This window comes from Mastomys coucha, unplaced genomic scaffold (genome assembly GCF_008632895.1).
Source record: "Mastomys coucha isolate ucsf_1 unplaced genomic scaffold, UCSF_Mcou_1 pScaffold7, whole genome shotgun sequence".
Lineage (NCBI taxonomy): Eukaryota > Metazoa > Chordata > Mammalia > Rodentia > Muridae > Mastomys > Mastomys coucha.
This window is the reverse complement of record NW_022196913.1, coordinates 23,301,523-23,324,730: the sequence shown is the minus strand read 5'-3', so window position 1 is coordinate 23,324,730 and position 23,208 is coordinate 23,301,523. Positions and strand designations below refer to the sequence as shown.

The 23,208-nt window shown below is 39.2% G+C and overlaps 1 protein-coding gene across 1 annotated transcript in view; it reads right to left on the bottom strand.

Annotated features, from left to right (window-relative positions):
• Amph (amphiphysin) overlaps positions 1–23,208 on the bottom strand; it is a 211,533-nt gene that overhangs the window by 69,386 nt on the left and 118,939 nt on the right. Inside the window, exons 3-7 of the mRNA XM_031359752.1 lie at positions 22,209–22,263; positions 14,112–14,206; positions 11,535–11,630; positions 4,530–4,637; positions 3,286–3,371 (exon numbers count right to left, since the gene is read on the bottom strand). Of these exons, the coding sequence (XP_031215612.1) occupies positions 3,286–3,371; positions 4,530–4,637; positions 11,535–11,630; positions 14,112–14,206; positions 22,209–22,263 (440 nt within the window). The remainder of the gene's footprint in view (positions 1–3,285; positions 3,372–4,529; positions 4,638–11,534; positions 11,631–14,111; positions 14,207–22,208; positions 22,264–23,208) is intronic.

The window sequence follows — 23,208 nt, the reverse complement described above, 5'->3', positions numbered from 1 at the left end:
ACTCAATAAAATTCTTGCAAACCGAATCAAAGAACACATCAAAACAATCATCCACCATGATCAAGTAAAATCAATATTTTCAAACCAGAGATATTGACTGTGCTGTCCTCTAATGTCACATGAGGTCAGAAATACCTGCCATGGGGCTCCTGGTCCCTCCACCCATTGAGCCCTCTCTGGAAGTTCAGTCAAGGTGAAATATCCTTAGTTCTCATGCATTTGGTCTTCCTATTTTCATGGGAACTCTTGGAACACATTCAACATTGGAATGTTCTCTCTTTTCTGCTTCTTGTGGTTCCACTTTCTTTCAGAGCCCTGATAGAGCTGTCATTATTTCCTCTTCGGTTTTCCTGCAGGGTTTCCTGCCACTGTACACTGCTTCATATTGCCACCCAAACATCTGGGCATTGACACCACCCATACTTAGTGTTTCCTTGCCTTCTTCTTTAGTTAAAGACTTCATTACTTAATAAATGTCTTAATGTACCTTCAAACATATCACACGTGAGATGGAACTCAGTACATTTCCAACCCTTCATTTTTGTTTTGTACTATGTCCTCATCTCTAAAGATACCCTGGTCACCCAGCAATGTCAGTCTCAATTACATTATTTTTGTGTGATATTTTACTTTTGTTTCTTTTTATCCTTCAATGTAGACTGTAAGAAAAATAAACGTTCAGTATACAGTCTATAGCACATCAAAGAAGACACACAGTGGGCGGCCAAAAAATATTTGGCAAATAATGTGACTGTAACCCCTAGTCTCTGTCCTGCTTCTCCCCACACTTCCTTCCTTCGAATTCTATTTTCAATCAACATCATTCCATGCCTTTGAATTCTATTTTCAATCAACATCATTTCATGTGGAATAAGCTTCCAAGAACCAGAGCTGGAGAAATGTTTCAGGGGCGACAAGCACTAGCTGCTGTTTCAGAAGACCTGAGTTTAGTTCACAGCACTCACATGGAAGCTCACAGCCATCCTAAATCCCCCTCAGTTCCAGGGTATTTGGCATTTTCTTCACATTTCATGGATACCGGGCATACATGTGATACCCATAAATATATGTCAACAAAATACCCATATTTGTAAAATAAGACAAAAATTCAAACTTTAAAAAGTTCCAAGAACTAAAAAAAAACTCTCCAATGCTCATGCCCTTATTTGTACACTCATTAGCTTGGAATAGTTGTTCACCAAATACGAACTTCAAAAATTCAACTTCAGCATTCCCTATGGAGTCTCTCTTCTTTATAGTAATTTTATCACCATCTTCTATGAATCACAAATTTGGTTAAAATATAAATATAGGTCAGGAGGTAGAGTACCTACATATGCCGTGTGAGTGAGCCTCAACATTCAGTCTGGCAAATCCCCCAGCATAGAAAATAAATAATGCTTACAGTTTTCTGCTATCTATATCTTCTATGCAGTAGATTATTTCTTTCAATGTACATATGTATGTGTGCATGTATGCATGTGCATGTGGCAACCAGAGGTAGATAGATTTCTCACCTCATTCTTTAAGACAATCTCTCACTGAACATGCAGCTCACCAGTTTTCTAGACTGATGGCTGCTGAGCTCCAGGGAGCCTTCTGGATCCCTCTGTCTCTGGCTCTTGGGCTTTTTGTCAGATGCGTACCACCACACCCAGCTCTATTTGGCACTGAAGATCTGACATCAGGTTCTCATGCTTGCTTAGCAAGCACTACACTGGACTGAGTCATCTCCCCAGACCTTACTACTCTTCTTTGTGCATCTAAAGGTTTGAAATAATTTTCTTTGCATGGAAATAATAGATAATAAAGAACCAAAGAGGCAAAGAACAAACTAAACACAAGATTCAAAGATGAAAACAGGGTGAATGGAAAAGGGCGTACCATGTGAGCAACAGAGACCTGGTCAGGTATCAAAAGACACTTGTTAAGAGAAAGAAAAGAGGATGCTTTATAGCTCCATGTGCTGTGCACACATACAATCCTTGGGAGATGAAGGAAAGAAGATTGGGAATTCAAGATAATCCTTTGCTACAAAGTCGGTAAAAGGACAGCCTGGTCTACATGAGGCTCCATCTCAAAGTAAGCAAACTAAACCATGGGATATTTTATAGAGATAATATCTTCAATAATATGCACATCATAAAAATGAGTAAAATACATTTTTTAAAGCTGACAGAACTGAAGAGAAAAATGGGCCTGAGAATTGTGGCTGTTAATAACTCAGTTTCATTGATAAATTAGGTTAAAAAACAGAGAAGAGAGGACCTGATGAACACTATAGTACAACTGGACACAACAAATAATTTCTGAATAGCTAAGATGAGTTGGATGCAGGAATTCCAGCATCCATCACTGAGTACATGTTCCCTGCTGCATGTCCAATCCTGCATATTTCCCCACAGGAGACACTGGAAATTAAAAGTACTGACTCCAATTCCAGGCTTGAGCAATGTAAATGGGAAAAGAACTATATACTTGTGAAAATCATGAGTTTGTGCAATTTCAGTTAAAGAGGGGCTTAGATACAGGCAGCAGAAATTAAGCCTGCAGACGTGTTTAATCTCTGTGGGGCCACAAGCTATTTGGAAGAAGGGGAGGAGATTGATTAGAGGTAATGCAGCATGTCAGGCAGAGTTAGATTTGAAGGGCTGGTGACGTGGAACTACTAGTGAGCATGGAGGACCATAAGGCATCACTCCTTCCAGCAACTTCATGGTTCCAGCATAGAGTAGTGAAAACTGAATAAACTGCATAAATCTCACCCAATACCATGAGACTCTTGGAATGCCTGTAAGTAAGAGCAGCATTTGGCGTCTGAAACAGTGCTGTAACTCAGGTTAAAAGTCCAAGGAACAAGGCCAGAAGGTAAGATGCAGACTTAGAATATTTGAAATCCAACTAAGAGCTGAAGGGGAGTTCCTGTAAGTTTTATGACAGGAGAAATTCTCTGATTGCCTCTGCTTAGAATTTTAAGTCTCCTCTTGAGAAACTTACCAAGGTCTAAACAGCTGCGAGACCCACATGGCTACTTAATTAAAAATGAGATACAACAAAATAATTTTCCTCAGTCTCCACAGCCAGACCTCAAGTACTCAGCAGGCATATGTGGCGAGTGGCATCCATATTGGGAAGCATAGGTACAGAAGTTCTTCTGAACAGGACAGAAATCTCACAGTCCCAGAAGAAATCCACAGACAAGGAAAGTGAGCCAAAGGAAAGAGTTAGCAGTTTAACTCTTCGTAAACTGCTAATGGGTGCAAACCGGAGCAGAAACATGTTTACCTGGACCACAACGACGGTAACTCTTCTTGTAAGTCAACATTGAACTCTTCAAACACTTTCTGTGCTTTCTGAAACTCTTCTTCTGCCTAGAAATGACACACAACACATTTATACACCGGGGAGCCATTTCTGTACATAAAGGCATCACTTCCTTTTAAAGAGAGAGAGAACCTTATGGTATCCTGTGAAGATTTTCGAGGAGAGCTATTTGTTGAAATCCACACCCTTTTGTGATTAATTGGGCAACAGAGAGAACTTAAAAGTTGGAAGGCTTGACAAGTAAGTTATAATCAAGTTGTGAAGATCTCATATGTCATGCTAGGGGATTTAGAAATTTTTCCCAATGGGATCCATTAAAAGAGGTAAGCAATGGGGACCCTGATCTAGAGATGCCATGATGGAAGGTGATTTACCAGTGCTGTGTGATAGGAAAGACAAACTAAGCCTGGAATTCAAGGGGATAGTGGATAGCTGGCTTCATTTAGCTGGCATCTGCAAACTGTTGGAAACATAACTGTGGTGGCTTGAATGAGATGACCCCCATAATCTCAGGCATTTAATTACTTGGTCCCCAGTTAGTGTTGATCTCTGGGGAGGCTTTGAAGGTGTAGGCTTGATGGAGGAAGTGTGTGATTGGGGGTAGGCTATGAGAGCTTTAAGCCTTGCTCAATTTTCTGTTTGACCTCTATATCTCCTGCCTGTGAATTAAGGTATGAGCTCCCAGATTCCTGATCCAATTGCCATCCCTGCCTACTGCCATACTTCCCCCTTGTGATGGTGATAGACTCATAACCCAACAAAACGCTAAGCCTCAAATAAGCCTTTCTTCTACAAGTTGCCTAGGCATGGTGTTTTATCACAGCATGTAAAAAAGTAACTATTTTTTTCTCTGGGAGTTACAGTGTTGGTATCTCACCTGAATCTATATTTTAATCAGCATTTTCTGATCATATAGAAAGAAGTGCAGAAACACTCCTTGGTTTCTTTGATCTTGCAACACTGCAAGAGGCTCAAAGTTATTCTAGTCACAATGTGTCAGTAAGGCTCACTCATGTGATCTCACTTCTTATAACAAAGGGAAAAAACGTATTTTTAATTAAAGTGGCTTAGAAAACTATAATTTAGCTTGAACCCTGTCCTGATTGAAGTCTTTCTTTAAAAGGGGAACATCTAATCTTTAAAAACAAGGCTGCCGCATGCCTTAAGAATCAGGGAGTGATGTCACCCACTGCATCCATCCCTACCTTCGAGATCCGACTCTCATCCTTCCTCTTGGAACTCTGCAGAGCCTCCAGGTGATGCCGAGCACTGTCATAATCCACGAGCTTCCTGCTGCGCTTAGCGATGCGATTCTGCCAACATGGAAAACACATGAACTGGAGAGGTGCTGTCAGTCTCTGACTGCCAAAACTCAAAGGTCAAGTGCTTTCTGTGATGAAAGTTGCTGAGGACTATAAAGGATTGCTGTACTTACGGATGTATATATGTGCCTGTGTGAGCACAGTTAAAGAACAATCTACAGGAGTCTGTTCTCTCTTTCTAGCATAAGGGTTTCTGAGATTGAACTCACATGGCTTATCAAGCTTGGTGGCAGGCACCCCTACCTGCTGAGCCATTTTACTGGCATGGAAGGTGAAGATTTTAACAGGAGATAGAGGTGAGCAGGTATAAGAGAAGGTGGAAGACAGCTATAAATCAGAATAAGGCTTTGAGACCATTGTGCTTTAAACAGCACCCATTCTGAAAATAATGAGGCCAATCATGAACCGCTAACAGCCTGTTTCCATCGAAGACCCAGAAAATCCTGGAGTTGCTTTGGGAAAGCAGGCAAGCTGGACTATCTATTAGAATTCGCTGCTATTCTTTACGTGCTGTAGTCTGCAGATAGAAACCTATACTAGGTTCTGCTTTATGATTATAGTAACAGTTTATGATTATAATATAATATGATCATAATAACAGTTCTCTAAGACAGATATACTGCCTGAGAAATCTCTTCTCAGTATATCATGGTCCTTCATGTATTTGAATCTCTAGAGCTAATGCATCACTTTGAAAATGCTGGTGTTCAGAACACAGGGACAATGCTGATGGGCTAGCTCATTCCCATAGCCACCTCATTAAGGCATTTTCAGAGCCTTGGCCCAGAAATCCCAAACCACTAAGTATTGACCAAGTTTTTGATCAGGACTGAACTTTGATCAACCAGGGCCATCTTCATTTGCATGACCCCTACTTGCATAGGGATCGTATAGATAGTAATTATGTGCCCAGTAGCCCACATTAAGCACCCAGAAATGTGGAGCAGCCAACATGGGCTCTTTTCCTTTATATGGAACAAGTTATTTTCAAGGAATCTGCCCCCAAATAAGCTCACTCTAACCATACAAGGACTTTTTTAGGATGGAGACCTCCACAAGCTCATGGAGCCATTGTTCCAGCCTTTGCAAATGTTGGTAAATCTGAGTATGGTGTGTTAATGGTTCCTGTGCACTAAACTTACATTGGCCTTACACCAACTGGCTGTCCTCTAATTTTAGCTTGTATTTGTATCCTATCTAGGTGTTTCTCTCAAGATTGAATACACACACACACACACACACACACACAGAGAGAGAGAGAGAGAGAGAGAGAGAGAGAGAGAGAGAGAGAGGAGACTAACCATGACTCTAGTCTGAAGCTCTGGCAGGTAAAGTGATACCATAAGATTTGTACCCCACCCTTTCAGAGGTCAAACTATTGAGACAATGGACCCAAAAGAATTAAAATGTAACCTAAATTTGACACATGGAGAGGCACAGCTAAAGTCCTAGCACTAGCCAAAGGAGAAACTGGCCTCATGGGAAGAGATTTCACACAGTTTCAGCACCTCACCTCACAGCTAAAACAACCTGTACATTCTTCTTGGCTTTTGTGTCTTATATTCTAGAGCGTTTTATCACAACCTCAGGAAATACTGAAGCCCATCTCCTCCTTACAGTGATGCAAAAACTGTTCATAAATTCACTTTCTTTTATCAATTACTACTTCCTTGTTTCTTTGAAAACACAAGGAATCTGAGGCTCAAGTTGGTAAACCTAAGTGCTCAGGGACCAAAGGACAGACTCGAGAAACTCAAAAACCTAGATAGGAAAGTACTGGCTTGTCAAAGTTGGGTCTTAAGATTATTAATAACAAACAACAAAGGAGGGACAACTGATGGGAACATGAGCAAAGCACAGTAATACATGTATGAAAATGAGAGAACATAACACACTGCTATATATGCTAACATACAAAGTAATTTAAAAACAGCAGCGTAAGTGTAGTACAACCATAAGAACCACAGTGGGGTAAACTTTAATAACCAAAAAGGTACAAAACAATGGACTAACTATAAAGTACTTAAAAGAAGTCAAGAAGGAAAAAAATCTCCAAGTAAGACTCTACCCAACAAAAATAACTCCCAGAAATAATTAAGGTGAAAGAAATATTTTCAATCAAACAAAAACATGGAATTTGTTGTCAACACAATGCTTTTGTTATCTTAAGTAGAACTGCATGAAGCAGTAATTACTATAAAAGACAAAAATCAAGACAAATATATACAACTACCTTCCTTTACTTTTAATTGCATGAAAACATTATTAGCCATTCAGAACAAAAACAAAACAAACAGACAAAGACCAGAAGCAATGTACTGGGAAGCTTACAGCACATGCAAAGGTAATGTAGGTAAACACAGCACAAAGGCAAGGCAAGAGGCCTAGAGTGCATCAGAAGTCTTACAGAAGATGTAGCAAGAAGTTTAAATCGGGTGCAGCTAAATATGACAGTGGAAAATGTATGTGTATAAGTGAATGTATAAGTAATCACTACAATGCTTAGGCAAAGAGTTGGAACCACAAATAGGGTAAAATACACTGACTTTTCAGATCTAAATTCAGATTCTGAGTTAATTAGCCTGAGAGAAGATTTGACATCCATGTGTTTTATGTCTCTGCAACTTTCTAGTTGCACCCTGCTGGTCTAATAATAACCATCATTTCATTTAATAAAGACAACTTAAATTGGATATACTAATAAGAGTGAAAACAATATTAGTAAGATGTTTATGTTTTTACATAACACAGTAGCTACCCATGAATCTGTTCAGTGTCCTACGGTACGGATATGGTAAGAATTATTTCCATTTTATTCAGAAAGACCTGGAATCTACCTAGAACTGTTCACCATCTCTGAGCCTAACTGGTAACGGGAGTAGATGAGGTGAGAAAGGCTGCACACAAGATGACAGCTGACCATCAGGAGTGGGAGGGCAAGCCTGGTGAGCACCTACCAGAGGCAGCCTCCTTCCAATGTGCACCTTCTGAGCTCCCTCCTGTCTAACTTCCTGTCAATCTTTCTCTGCCCCTGGAACTCTGATAACAATGCCCTTTCCAATGCCTCCACAGACTCTAATTATTCAAAATAACTTCTCCACAGCTTGCGGACACTTGTGACAGGTACATTCAGAAGTTTATTTAAACTTAGCAGCTTCCGATCTTTATATTCATTCCAGTGATATTTTTCTGTCGCTACCATTTCCACATGGCCATGAAATGCTTCAAGACATACCCAGAGTAGCTTTCTGATGGTCACTGAGCTAGCCTAGGCAGGGGAGAGAAAATCCCTTCTGCAAGGCTGGCAGACCTTTTTAGTCAGAAAAGTGATAAAGTCCATTATTTTCAACAAGCATCTGCTTCTCTCTAAGGGAAAGAAGCTTGTGTAGCACTCAGCACCTCGTAGTTCTCTGTACAGATGTGTCTCTGCCCCAGGGACATCTTTAATATCTCCCAAATAGCAAATCATTAGCTTTTGAAGATTGCATTGGTCTTTGAAAAGAGCTGGAATTCAGTTACTACCAGGATTCGTAAGGAGGTGGAAGAATACAGTGGTAATCTGGTTTTTGTTCGAAAAATAAGTGAGGTGAATCTTGTGAAGCATTTCCCTCTGGGACTGGCAAGGCCCTCACAGAAAGTAGTTTACTAGGGTGTAAGTAAATAATTTAAGACCTGTCATTCACTTGACACAGATAGTTTTGTGCTATAAAAATAAATCAATCATATTTCCTTTCCTATATGACATTCTGGAAGTTTGGAGCAATAAATAGATAAATACTCAAAGATTTCATATGAACAGAGTTAACTCAGATTAACTTTTCTCATATAACACAATTCTAATTAGGCATCCAATACTAAACTTAAATAAGTCAGTTTAAGAAGTAGTAATAAACTTAATTGAAATTCCTCACCACCTTAAATTTCTGTAGTTTAGAAAATACTTCATTACAATTTTTAAAATTCTCTGACCACCCCAATTTGGAATTCATTTGGGCACATTGAAGTAAATATATGCTTAGTTATTCATGCATGGGTACCAACATAGAATCTAAACTATATTTTTATAATAATTCCTCACAGCTATAAGCCCGGCTGGTTTGGTGACATGTGGGTTCTTATTATAATATTGATTTTAGATGTCAGCACTACACAATGGGAATGACAACATGGACTGCCCTGCCAGTACAGCTCAAACGTCAAACATCATCTGCATGAATGGTATCTCATAGTCTTCTATGATAGGCTATGGTGAATGCTTGGAAATTTGCCTGAGGTTTTAAATGCATGTGGCCTGTTGATTTTAATGGGAGTCAAAGAAGTCAATTTTGGTCCATGTTTTGAAAATTTTCCACTCAGTTCATCTTACTCATAGTGTCCTTTCCATTAAAAACCCCTTCATTACATATTCACTAATCATCATTTTATGACCTTAGGGAGTCTACTCCTACTTCTACATTGCACTCATTGAAAAATGTAAAACTTCAATGTAGCTATTCTTACTCTCCAAGCTGTCTCTTTCCAGAGATACCCACAATATTTCCTTAATTATTTGGCATGTTGCAGTTTTCCAGTTCTCTGCCTTTGATGACAATTTTGTCAACATAGCTTAAGAGTAAAGGAAAAAGGAGAGGAGAGATTGATTCAGCCTTTTCATATGACACATGTAAAACCTTAAAGTGCATTTGCCTTCAGAGTAGCATAAGGAACCCCTTAGTCTTATTTTTACTAAATACCTATACATGCTGTACCTGGAGGAGAGCCTGGAGAGTGACTTCAACTATGTACCTCAAGAAAAAGGCTCCTTGGTAAAAGTTCTACTGAGTATTACATCATGTTGACTTCAAATAAACTGAAAGGAACAACCAGTACAATAGCTTATAATTAATAGGTGGAGAATACTATATTCTTTATTCTCTTCTGACTTTCAGATTCTAAAGTAATGGAGATTAAACTATCATGCCACAGAGGTAATATCAGAAGATGGAGGAATGAAGCTTTGTTTCTGTTTCTCTCCTGAATACCCTGAGTCAAACTACAAATGAATTCTCTTGTGAAAGACAGAAAGTAGTTGAAAGGCTTCTGCATAAGCAGCAAGGACAATGAAAAGCCATGGTTGGAAGGCACCCTATAACCCTGCAGCCACCTGACAAAGATCCATTGCCTGGAATAGCCCAGGGCATGTGGCTGCTATTCTCTGACTCCCAGCTCTTACCTGAGTAGAGACTCTCAGACTTTCTATCTGACAATGAACTTTTGCATGGTATCCCTAGGCAGGCTCAGTCTTAAAAGAGTATTGAGACACTAAATATTCAACAAACTGAGAAGCCAGTGAGATCCTGGGTGACACTTGAATCTACAGCAGAATTAGTCACCATCACTGTCTCTCTAAGCTTAGTACAAACAAAGCTTTTTAAATGTCCAGACCCCTCCTCCTTCAGAAAGTTCAACAACTGTGTAGTGGTCCCACTTTTAGACCCGTGGAAGTGACTTTGGTCTCAGCACTAATGGGGTCTAGCTATCTCTAGATACCTGGAGACTGCCCAGAGCAGATGGATTTGGATGAGCACAGAAAAAATACTTAGTCATTAAAGCATGAAATCTAATGTGAAGCTTCACAGCTTCCATTTCAAATGCCAATTCTAAGTGTAGATAACTTCATTAAGTTGAATAGACCTTGGGTCTTGTTAATTTTGAGGTGTAGTATTCTTATTCATTAGCAAGAATTTTTTTAAAATAAACTTTATTTTTAAAAGAACAGGAAGTGAGCTGTACTACAGAGAGGCTGACAGGTTTCTCAACATGCGACTGGGATGACTATCAGGACCAGTTCAAGAGGAAACCATAAAGAGGAGCGCATCAGAAACCAATGAGAGTGGGGATAAGAAACGCTCCAGAACCAAGGATGACACAAAAGAGAGCAAGCTCATTACAATAGAACAAGCACATGACTGTGCACAGTAAGTTCCCAGCTTGCCTGGGAGCACCACTACTGAGCCTCTGTTTATCAATATACAGTCCATTTCTATCACAATCCATGTCCCTCATCTAATTCCTTATTCTTAATCATGAGGGCCTAGTAAATTCTAGTAGTTGCCTTCTAGACTCTAATGTTTGCTGATAGGTGGCTGTTCTGTCTAATGGATTGATTCCTACACAGAGACTCTAAGAAAATGAGGACATAAGGAAGAAATCTCTAGTGCTTATGGACACACGGGGAATCCACCATTCAGATTTGTTTTGTTTACATGTGGCCTCCAAGAGGGCTACTGCTGCACATCTGTTGTATACAGATGTTTGTTCAAACCCAGCCTTAGCTACAATGACACTTCCGGATCTACAACATTCAACCATTCACTTCTTTATTTACCCTTTCAGGAGAGTTAAGAGCCAAAGCTATTGTTTTAAACATTATTTTTTCACATCCTAAAAGGCTCATATTTTGATTTTAATCTGAAAATTTCAACAGCAAAATGCACAGGGGCACTGTGACCACATGTGAAACTAACAGTAAACAGTGAAATATCAAATTTCACCTCCAATTTACAATTCAGTTTCTCTAATCCCTCTGATTATCACTTATTCTAATGAAAATCACAACATACTACATAGAAAAAGGTTTGAATAGATATGAGGTATTTGATTTCTGATTTTGTATCTACAGGTTTGAAAAGATGTCTGTAAAGAGAGAAGCATTGAAGTGTTCACTAAGAGGGCACTTTGATTTCTGAAGCTGGATTTTATTTCACGATAATACACGCTGAAAGAAATGAAAAGTTACAAATGCCTTTCATTTCAACTTCAGAAATTTTAATTCCCCTCTGTTGCCCTGATTTTAATAACTGCATGAGACCCTTCAATTATTTCCTTCACACACAGAGAATGAAATACCTTTATATCAGGAAACTGGCCCAGGTAGGTGTCCAGTGTCAGCAAGGACCCATCCACTAGCTTTTGATGGAAGTCTTCCCACAGCACATCACACTTCTAAAAGAGAAACAGAGAGACAGTGACTCCATAATCCCCAGACACATTTCACCAAACTGCTAAAATATCTAAAATCAAAACATGTAGTAAGCAATACTTGATGAGATATTAGAAGAAGCAATATGAGCTAACTAGGATGCAAACCAAACTTCAAGGCGATCTGGTCAGTGCTCTATGTAACAATATAAGATAGGAGCTTAGCTTGTTTAAAGTACATCACTGATTCTGAGGTACCGAGGAATGCAGAGGCTTTAACAGGTTCCCACGTCACAGTAGATGGGCATTGGAATGAAAAGATGGAGAATTCCTGTGAGACAGCTAACTTATCTGCAGCAATTGATGAATTAGAGTCAACCCAGAGAGAAACAAACAACAAAACACAACTTAAATATCATTTACACAATGAAGAGAAAATTTATTATACTGGGAGGTTCTTTTTCGTTTGTTTGTTTTTTTGAGACAGGGTTTCTCTGTATAGCTCTGGCAGTCCTGGAACTCACTCTGTAGACCAGGCTGGCCTTGAACTCAGAAATCTGCCTGCCTCTGCCTCCCAAGTGCTGGGATTAAAGGTGTGCGCCACCACCACCCAGCTACTTGGAGGTTCTTATCAACCATGAGATATATAGTGGATTTAAAGAAAAATGACTTCAGTATTTGTCAGTTGGCCATGTCATACTCAGGCTGTTACTTCCAAATTTCTTTAAGTAAGTGGTAAATCTTGATCTTGTTTAAAAAGCAAAGCAGTACAAAGCTAATTTAAAGGTGGAGACAGTGACCCACATCTATAATGTCCGCACTTGGGAAATAGAGCCGAGAAGATCCAGGTCAACTCCAGCTGGGCAGTAGGTTTGAGTCTAGTTTATGCTACTTGATATCATTTACAAGGCAAAGTTTTATTTGCATTTTTTTCATTTTTGACCTTCAAAACTTAAATCCTCATTATTATAATGCCCAATTTAAGAATCTTAGGCAAACAAAATAATTTAAATTCATCAAATAAAAAAAGCTCATCATCTGTTGTGAGTAGACACTCTGAACATGTAATGATCAGTTGCTCTATTGTCCAGATGTTTGAAGCTAGAAACTGAGGGTTCAAATGTCCTGGAATCCACAGGGACTAATGTAGCATAGCAGCCATTTCATTGAAGAGTCAATGTCAATAGTAGCCTTGCCATGGACAAAATGGAATCATACAATGTTCTGAGGATAGGAACACAACTTTCCATTATTCTTATATTTTCCTTGCTTATGATGAGTTTTGAGAATACATTCTTAGTCAGAAATGTACAAAGTAAGATTAGCATTTAACAACATGTTGAAATATGATGGTTTCATATAGGGAAAATATAAGATGACAAACACACTTGGTAACTGCAGTGAAAAACGGTACGTGGGAACAGCTTTGCCAAATTCACATCCTGAAAGATTTTTGGAAGATATCTAACAAGAGCCCTTCCCGTAGATGAACCCATTGTGTTTCAGTTCTAATGATATTATGAAACTCACCATCAGGGTGTCAGCACTGCCATGAGCAGCAGCCAGAGACTCACTGTGAACCCCTGCAGAAGCTGCAGAGATGTGCAGCTCCTGAACTAACACCTTCCTCTGGGCTTTGGCTCCATCATCTAACTCAGATCTTCTGTTTCTAGAGGAGCTGTATTGACTCATCTGACGTGATGACATGACAAACAATTGCTCTTCTTTTCAACAAAGATCTTGGAGGGGAAATAATTGCTGCCTAGAAGCTCTCACCCATCAGTGACCAGGACATGTTCTGAGCACTGATGAGAGGACCTTAACACAAAGGCTTCAAATGTGCTTTCTGTCAGTATAATTGTTATTATTTCCATTATGTACATGGGAGTGAATTCCAAGAAGATAAAACAGGAGCCCAAGGTTACGTGGCCATTCTTGCTATCTGTTCTACTCTACTTTCCACAAAGTGGTGACACTCATTTGCTCATTTCCCGAGTGCTGAGTGACCTAGAGCTACAGTCTTTAATTCCGGTATGAGGGGATTTCTAAGTCCAAGGCGGCCATAAGATACAGTTGAGTTTAGTGACTGGTCTAGCTGTGCTACAGAGGGATGGGTGAGTGTCTGAGCTTTTGCTTCTGCATTCCAGGAGGGCTGATTAAAGTAGAGAAGAGGTAAAGGGGGTGAAATTGCTGCATGAAAATCAAGTTGATGGAAAGGCTCAGACACAAATAGTTGTTACAACCTAGAGTATGCAACAAAAAAGAGCTATTGCTATTTTGAAGAAAAGCAATCTTTAACCCAAACTTCAAATGGTTTTAGAATCGCTTTCCCCTCACACTACAAGTTGAGGATGGCTTAAGCAGTAGAACTCTAGGCTGTGTTTTTAGTATCTCATCTTGGTTTGCGATTCATGCCCTGAGATAGAGAAGTGCAATGTGGACTGAGCGGTAGAAGCCTTCTGGAAGCCACTCAGGGACTCCCAGAAGTTGCCGTCCAGCTCTTACCTCACCAACCATCTTTACATCTTCCCGTCCATACCAGTCTGGCTCATAGACTTCATGTAGTGATTCAGTGAGCTTCATCGAGGCCTCCTGCATACCTGGCATTGGAGAAAAATAGTTGCATGGAGTAGGGAGGCACTGCTCTCTTTCCCCCTGCTTTGCTAAGTGGCACAGAAACAACTGTGATGGTACACCTACATCTTTCCCTGAGAGACTCCAAGCCTTACATTCACTCTCATGGTACACCCTTTCAGTTACTTACACTATGGTAGCAAAACGTTGGGTCTCAGAAAACATTAACAGTGTCATTTATCTAAGAACTGCAACAACAGTATGCTCTAGTCACCTGTTTAAAGGGGACCTTACAAATATTTAGAACACAAAAATAACAGACAAAGCTACAAATTTCTAAAAGCAAAATTAATCCTGGATCACTGTAGAGAAATAAAGTACTTTTGAAACAGGTAGAGACAGTATAAATACGACTTACGTTCATATTGGCTGAAAGTGGTTTAATGATTTAAATAGTACAATTGTTGAAAGTGGTTACAATTCAAAAGGAACTTTCTTCTTAAGATGACAAGTATACTGTATTTATCTCTCAAAATTATAAATACAGTTTTAGATAAGTCCTTTCAGAAAGCTTTGGCTTCATCAGCCTATGGGTATAAATTTTCTTCGCACGTTGGTAGGAGGCAAACATGCTTATTAATAATAGTCATGATGTGATGCTTCTATGAGCAGCAGAGATATAAAGCACTTCTGGGGCTTTGTCGACACTACCCACATTCCTCCTCCTGACATGGTCAGACCCAGCAAAGCATAGAGGATAAGATGCAAATGCTGGGTCTGTAGGGAGGTGCATGTGAATGACACCAGAATGATAGGCAAACAGTAGCTGGGAGACCCGAATTGCCCACATTAATGTCTAAGCCTCTATCACTAGGAGATGGATATAGGTTAATGCAGTGAAGCAAAGATTAAAATCATTTGTAAACTGAAAACAGCCACATGATTGCTTGGCAGACAGTGAACAGCTTTGGGTTCAGCAAGGAGCCTAAGTGGGCAACATAAAAGAGGTCTGAGATGATAGAATGTATCCTGGAAGGGTGTGTGAAAACCAGTATGTAATTGACAAGTAACCCTAGGTTTTCCCTATCTCCCTGGCAAGTGTACATAAATTATGGTCCTCACACCCCTGAGGTTGGGTGTGCCTCACAACATAAGAAGTGAGGGAGCCTGTAGTGAGGAGTATGCTACTAAGCAGGCTCAAGATGCCCTTGACAATGAGATTTGAAGCCCATGTGTCTGAAGAGACTTGCATAGACATGCTGGAGCAAAGTCAGAGAGAGTCAGTGAGGATTAAAGCCCCTGTGGAGTTGGAGGAAGCACAGGCATACAAATATGGACAAGACAAAGGTGACGCAGAACCCATATCCACCCCTGTATTCAAGCAAGTGAAAATATATCCTCTCATAATAAGGTCACCAATGATGTGACAACTATACCATCCCATATGTCACATTTGCCCTGACCTGACTACATGCTAACTTGCACCAAGAAACATACCCCTCTGTTTTGTGACAAACAAATACTAATCGTTGTTTTTCTATAATCCTGATGACAGGGATTCCTGGTATTTTCTTTAAGTCTCTGTCTAAGTCTGATAAAAATTATAAATAGGCAAGAAAACAGGTTCTAGACAAGTTGGGTGATGCCACTGTCTGTCAAACGAACTTTGTGGTGAAAAACAGAACTAGCAAAATTATCTAAGACTTTACTCATTGATGCTAAAAGCACAATATTACAGTCTGTTTCTCTTAGTGGCTGTCCATTACAGAACATATACACAGAGAATTTAGAAAGAAGCCATTTTAACATAGAAATGGGTTCCAAGAAGTTGACACCATAGGTGGATTGAGACCCAAGTGAAGAAGGGCTAGCCTTCCTTTTACATTGCACAAAGACTTTGGAGGATTTTAACTGCTGGAAGTATTTAATGGAAGTATTTCCATTTGAATGTGTCTCTCACAGTTTATGTTTTCGAAACTTAATTCTCAATACAGCAGTGTTAGGAAGTGAAGCCTTCAGGCAGAGACAGTCATAATGCCCTCAAGAATGGATTAATGCTATGATTAAGCAAGTAGGCTCAATACCAAGAGGGCGGAGCCTTCTAGAGAATGAGCTCCTCGATTCCCTCTCCTTTGCTCAAGGAGTGGCTATGCTGTGGTGTAGCAGGGAAGCTCTCCAGATGTGGGACTCTGCATCTCCAGATGAGCCAATTCAATTTCTATTCTTTATAGGTTACCCCAAAGCACAAAACCAAACTAAAACAAAGAACTTAACTCTGATGACAGAATATAACATAAGAGAGCAAACATCTAAAGCCATGTTTCCCTATAAAGTAATTCATGCTGAATTCATGCTGAAAGCTAATGCTGGCAGTCAATAACTAATATATAAGATTAGTAATTTATAAGCTTGTATATCAACTACAGAGTACCATATATAGGAGGAATATTCAGTTATTTTTAGACAGGGGCCTCTATTCAAAATGTTGGACTTTCTCCAAACCATTTAGTAAAATAGATTTCCATTTGAAGCCAACTTCCTGAGCTTATTTTTATTCTCTAAGATGAATGGTAGACATTGCACTCCAATATAAGTATTCTTTGCTTGCATAGCCTTGAGGTAAGTGTTTTAGTTAAAAATAATATAGCTTATATAGAACAATAAGCAACCACTCCAATAAGCCTGAAGAATATTCTCACTGGAGTCACATTTCATTGGGTAGCAGTGCTCCCTGCAAGAGCCATAGACTATGTAACAGAAAACCCAGGACCAGACAAAGAAGCCTCCCTTCCTATTGTTGGTCAGGAGTGTTCAGAACTCCTAAAACAATGTAGGCTGCTGCCATGTTCATTGGTTGCCTCCCAGAACTTGAAGGTAAGATTCTATTTCTGAAGATACACACTCCAGACACTGGACTTGGAGGAATCAAGCTGGAACTGACCTGGGAGCCTCTTCCCTGAGGACTAACTATCTGTCACAGTATTCGAAATGCCATTCAAGCAGCCCAGGGAGAAAAGCAATCTATAGTCCTCTTGAAATATAAAGCATATAAACCCCAGTAATGACAAGCAAGATAAGATGTCCCCAGGGGAGCAACAATAGCACTTTTACCTTAGGGGTTACCAACTGCCATCTAATTGGACTTAAGGCTGCTCAATGGGAAGAAATTCATGCTTGGCACTATAAACCTAGCAACCTATCAGTGGCCAGAGGAATAACGGACCCTAGCAGATGGAAAACCTAAAATTGTCAAGTTTCTAAATCAATAGGTTTCTAACTATATTCTAAAGTCTTATCCTTATGCCCACAGTGTGTTATCACTCATCAAAGAAGCTTACTTTATGCAGTAGACAGAAGCTGCAACCAAGATCCAAAGATGATCAAAATGTAGAGAATAAATGGCCACAAGAAAACAAGCTACAGTCGGCACATGTACAACACGGCTTCTATACCTGAGCTTCAGTGAATGACACAGGAGAGACCGCAGAAAGAGTGTAAGAGCCAGAGCTATGGCACTAGCTAGCTTCACAATAGTGTTTGTGAATGTAGACAGTGGCTCAATGCTTCTCCCCAAATCTCCTCAGTTCCCAGGAGCCTCTGGAGCTGATCTCGTTTCTTTGTACTGCTGCTGGAATGCTGCTGTGAGGTTGTGTGCACTCCAGTACTATCAATTTGCCAGCGTTCTCTGTGAGAACAGAAATGGTCCTCAAGTGAAATGTTGTCACAAAGGCTAATTATCACCTATGGAATATGTGCATGCACCTTGTGTTTAAGTGTGTTTCCTAATTCACAACGGGTTCCAGTGGACAGGACTTATTCTTCTTAACACCAAGAAGAGAAGCCACCTGGGATATCCTGCCTAGCCACAGCAGCTCTGTAGGACACAGTATCATAGGCAGCTCTGAGAAGCACTCTGAGAAGTTCACCAGGCATCTGCTTAAACAGTCATCCTAACCATCTTTGGCCAAAGTCACTTCAACACAGAAAACTGTTTGTGGAACCTAACTATCTCATACCATCCAAATCAGCAGAAACCAAGGAGGGGCAAAGTCATATGACCCCTTCTCCTTCAGAGAAATGTGGTCACGAGAAGCAGGTAGGTGCTGTTTTCACAGACCACCCAGTTTCCTCAATGGAACTAATTCCTCACTTAAGGGGGCTTCATTTTTATATCATACTAGAGAAAAGAATTGTGCCAGTCCTTTCCTGCAGCATTCTCTATATTAATGAGAAAAAAAGAGACAAACTTATATAGAAGAACTTATCCATTCAACAAATATATACACAAAAAAAATAACATGGAGAAAAGCTCCAATCTAGAAATAATATGACTTCCTGTCTTCATAGCTTAAATCAATTATATATATATATATATGTATATATGTGTATAATATATATATGGAGAGAGAGAGAAATTTACATTTTTCTGATATAATTGTTACAAATAATACTTGAGTTTTTACCAGCTAACCCATCTCTCTAGCCCTCCTACTGATGGATTAGCTGGTAAAAACTCTTACCACCAACCTAGTGACCTGATCATTTGAACCTATGTGATGGAAGGAAAGAACTAACTCCAGAATATTTTCATGCACACACACACACACACACACACACACACACACACACAAATTTAAGTAAAAGTTTTACATAGATGAGCATCAGTGAAAATGATGTTCACCATTAGTCATGAATTTAAGAGCCATGTCAGAAAGTTGATAAAAGCGAAAGGTTTTGGAACACAAAAATGGACAGGGTACCATATATATGGTCTACTGAGCATGGCACATGGACTAGTCAAACTTAGGTGTTTACTTTTATGTCACTGACAAAATATATAGTACATATAGGGCTAGGTAGATGGCTCAGTAGTTAAGAACTCACACTACTTGCTCAGAGGACCCTAGTTTGGTTCTGGGAGAACAACATCCACTTTGGGTGGCTTGTAACCAGCTGGATGTACCTCCAGCTTCAGAAGGCTCTGATACCTCTGGCCTCTGGAACATCAGCATTCATGTGTATACGCTCCCACAGAGAAACATAGGCAAACACATGATTACTACTTCATCATGAATGACATATCTTTAAAATGCAGACAATAGAAGTGTCTGCCTCACAGAGTTGTCATGAAGATTGAAAGTAGAAATGTTACATACATTTCAGTTTAATAATCCATTTTACTAATCCTTACCATTAACTTTTTAGTATTAACATTATCAGTATTTCATTATTTATTGATATGATTATAATCAGTTTTACACACACTGAACTATTAGAATATCTTCTTAGGAATGAAGCGATGTGTCAAAAGGTAAAACCCACTTATTTCAAAGCTTCTTCCTAAATTGCTTTACAGGAAAGTTATCTTAACAGAAAACTTTATCGTGTTATTGAATGTACACATGGACCAGGATGGCACCCCTGTGTCATTGTCTTCTTAACTATTCTTTGGTGACTCCTGAAGATAGGCATTTTCATGTCACAACCCTCAGAAGTTCTTTGTTACTTTCTGATTTTGGAGGGCTGGGGATTGGACCTAGGAATGGATGATCAACTTCGCAAGTGATGGTTCCACCCTGAAACTATGTCACCTTAACTCCTGTTTACATTTTCTCTCTTTTTCTTTTGTTTTCCAGATTCAAAGATTAATCTTATTTACACAGTTAAGGATCAGGTGATACATTTTCATGAGTTAGAAACTGATCTTTCTATAAAAAAAAAATAGGTTTTAATTCAGTGCCATTCTTACAGCTGAGGAAATCTCAGCCCTTGTCTGCCTTCAACAGTATTTACTGTAGTTATTGCTGTGTAGTCACGCCTTCTATTAATTCATGTCATTTAGATGGTCCTGTCCTCTACTTAGTAGTCTACAGAGCTTTGAGGTTCCTAATGCCTATGGAAGAGAAATCAAAAACATTTTTTGTTCTGATTGTGAAATCCTGGGGAGAGCACAAGTGTGGGTAAATTATTTAAGGTGTAATCCAATTTATGCTTACAGCAATAACCTAAATGACAGGCTCCATCATTACAAATAAATAGTCCTAGGTAGTCAATTGAGCTTTCACATCTAAACAATGAGATAATTTCCCAAATAAACAAGAGTAAAAAGGCAGCCTCTGCTACTCTATAACTGTTGAAGACCAAACATTCTTGCTTCAAAGCTGTGACTACATCAAGCATTGATTAGCTTTAGTGAGTAGAGACCTCCACCCAAGAGTGGCATTCTGTACTCTCAACTATCTCTTGGGATATAACACAAAATTTAAGTCCTCACAATAGTGATTTTATTTAATTAGTTGCTTTATAATACATTGCAGGTGTCATAATTGTTAACATAACAATCTACCAAACTGTAGTTAACTGGTGCAGATTGCTGGGCATGTTTTATAAAGGAAAGGAAATGCCAAAACCCTGTTAAAGTTTCTCCATTGCAGCCTAGAAGACCAAGGTTTGTTTCTCAGACACTTGACTCAGTCAAGCAGAAACAGAGTTCCCTCCCCTATCTGAAGTCCTCCATCAATAGAAACAGGTGGATAAATAACTAGACAGCCAGTGCAGTGGCGAGTCCACCACCTGCACTGAAATAATGGAGAGGTTTACCTTCTTCAGCTTCAAAGTTGGAGGGTTTGGTCATTAAAATCTTAAGTATCAAACTGGTACTTTTCAGCCACAGTATCTTTACTCTAAGATAAGTAGTAGTCTTCACAAGTTTTTAATATCCTTGCCTCAATTTTAAGACAAAGCAATTTTAAGACTAGGTGCATCCCACATGCCCTTGCTGTAAAATGCTTTTCTCCACAAGTTATGAAGTACTTCAAGGAGGTATGGTGCTGGTAAATACTACACATTTTTGTCACATTTTCATTTTGAGATACTTTCACTAAGGTGATCAGGGTAGCTTTGAACTTCATTTTTTTTCTACCTAATTTTTTCCCTTAAACATTTTGTTCATTAAAAAATAAATTGAACTTTTCTTGCACTTAGTTTACTTGATAGGTCCTTTATATCTTAGTTTAATTGCATGGAATAATTTGTCAAAATTAGGATAATTTTAAATTCACATTTACATAATCAGATCTCTTGTTCTTGGTTTATATCTCTTGGGATATTTTGTTAATACCTCATTCACCCCAAAATGGGGGCAAAATACTTTGTGTTTTAATCTAATTTTGAAACTTCTTGCTTGTGAATATTTTAACTGTTTATTTGAATTAGGGAGTAGTACAGTGTAAAATTGGGCCTTCAATGTTTGGAGAGTTTCCCTCACAGTCCTTATAAGGTGCTTCATCCTGCCTCCACACATCTTGAGGTCTAATCTGTAGGGTATCACATCTGCTGACACTCTTGGCGCTGACTCAGAGAAGGACTGGTGATCAATGGAGAGCAGCTTAGCTGAGCATACCTCACCACCAGTTCCTCTCTCTTGCCCTTCCACTGGCCCCTTAGCTTGCAGGACCAAGATTAGAAACCAATTCAGAGGCTTAGCTGTTCCCATCTAGAAAACAATCGAGCACATTGGCAGGACTTTATAAATAGTGTGTGGGTGGGTGGGTGTTGTTTTGTTGTTGTTTGGGTTTGGTTCTTTGCAAGTCACAGGCTTGTGTTTCCTGCCCAACCTCCACTTGCTTCTGCTGCAACTTCTTTCTCCCCATATTGAGAGATCTTAAGTGAGTCTGTGAGTATTGTACTCTTGGGACCTAACTCCCTCAGAAGGGAAGCCAGCTGCAGCTTTGCTTCAGTAAAGTCTCCAACACACTCTGTCTAACAAGCCTTCCTAGAAATCTCTGGCATGTGGGTGGCATTTATTCTTAGTTTGCAGCAGAAGGGCAGATGTATATTTGTCCTTGTATATTCTGATTATCATTTCAATGGAAATTGGAGGTGGGTGGAATAAAACACCTGTGTTCAAGTACCCTACTTGCCAGAAAGCCAAGTGGCTTCCTCATTCACACTCACTCCTGTCTCCTACAAATTCCAAGAACAACTTGTGCTTGGAAGCAGGCAGTAAACAACACACATGCACATTACCTTTGATTGCTGCTAAATATCCTCGGAGTTCTCGCTGAAGTCTTGTACCCTCTGCCTGAAAAACACACAAGTACAGAGATGCTAACCATCTTGTCTATATTTGACATGCAAATATGTAAGAAGCAATAAGATTTGGTGATCATTGCCAGAACCTTATTATTGAAATATATTAAATATATTATATTAAAAATATAAATATGCAAGCACAATCTGAACAAGATAATTTGTCCATCCATCTTGGTACCTACAAAGGTGCTAGTCAGAGGAAAAAGACAAATAAGATTTTGCTAGGAGTAGAAAATGGGGTCCAGCAGACAAACTCCTGTGTACTTACAAGTCACTGCTTCTTTTAATTTAGAAACCTGGAATACTGATACAGATTTCATTACTTCTGTTTATCATGCTGCTGGCTGTTGTAGGTCAGTCTGGTGGCCTGTTGGAAGGCAAATAATGAAGCACAAGGCTCTACACATATCTTAGTCTTGTGATAATGCTACAAACATGCAAAAATGAACCTTTCCACCTTGTGTTTAAAGGGAACAATTGTGGCAATCATAGTTGCTTAACAAATTAATCCAATGATTATGCATATGATTATATAAGTCATCATCCAACACAAAGCCTAAAGTATCTAAACAATATATATATATATATGTATATATATACATATATATATATATAATTCACAAATGGCTTTTAGCCCTAAACAGCCACTCAGAATACTCAGAGACATATAACATCTATGAAATATCATAAAAACATAAACATTATCTTTAAATACAGACAGTGATCAATATAAATCTCACAAAAATGATTTCCCTGAAGAGCATGTTGGACTGGGGTGCATCCTACAGAGTAGCGATAGAGTACAGAGTGAGTGATACTGCTTCTGTGAAAGCTATGTAGCATATAGGGAAAGTGTTACTTGAATTAATTTCAGACTAGTTTTGCAACTTTGTATATTGTTAACATCAGATAGGGGCTGAAAGTTACTGTATTT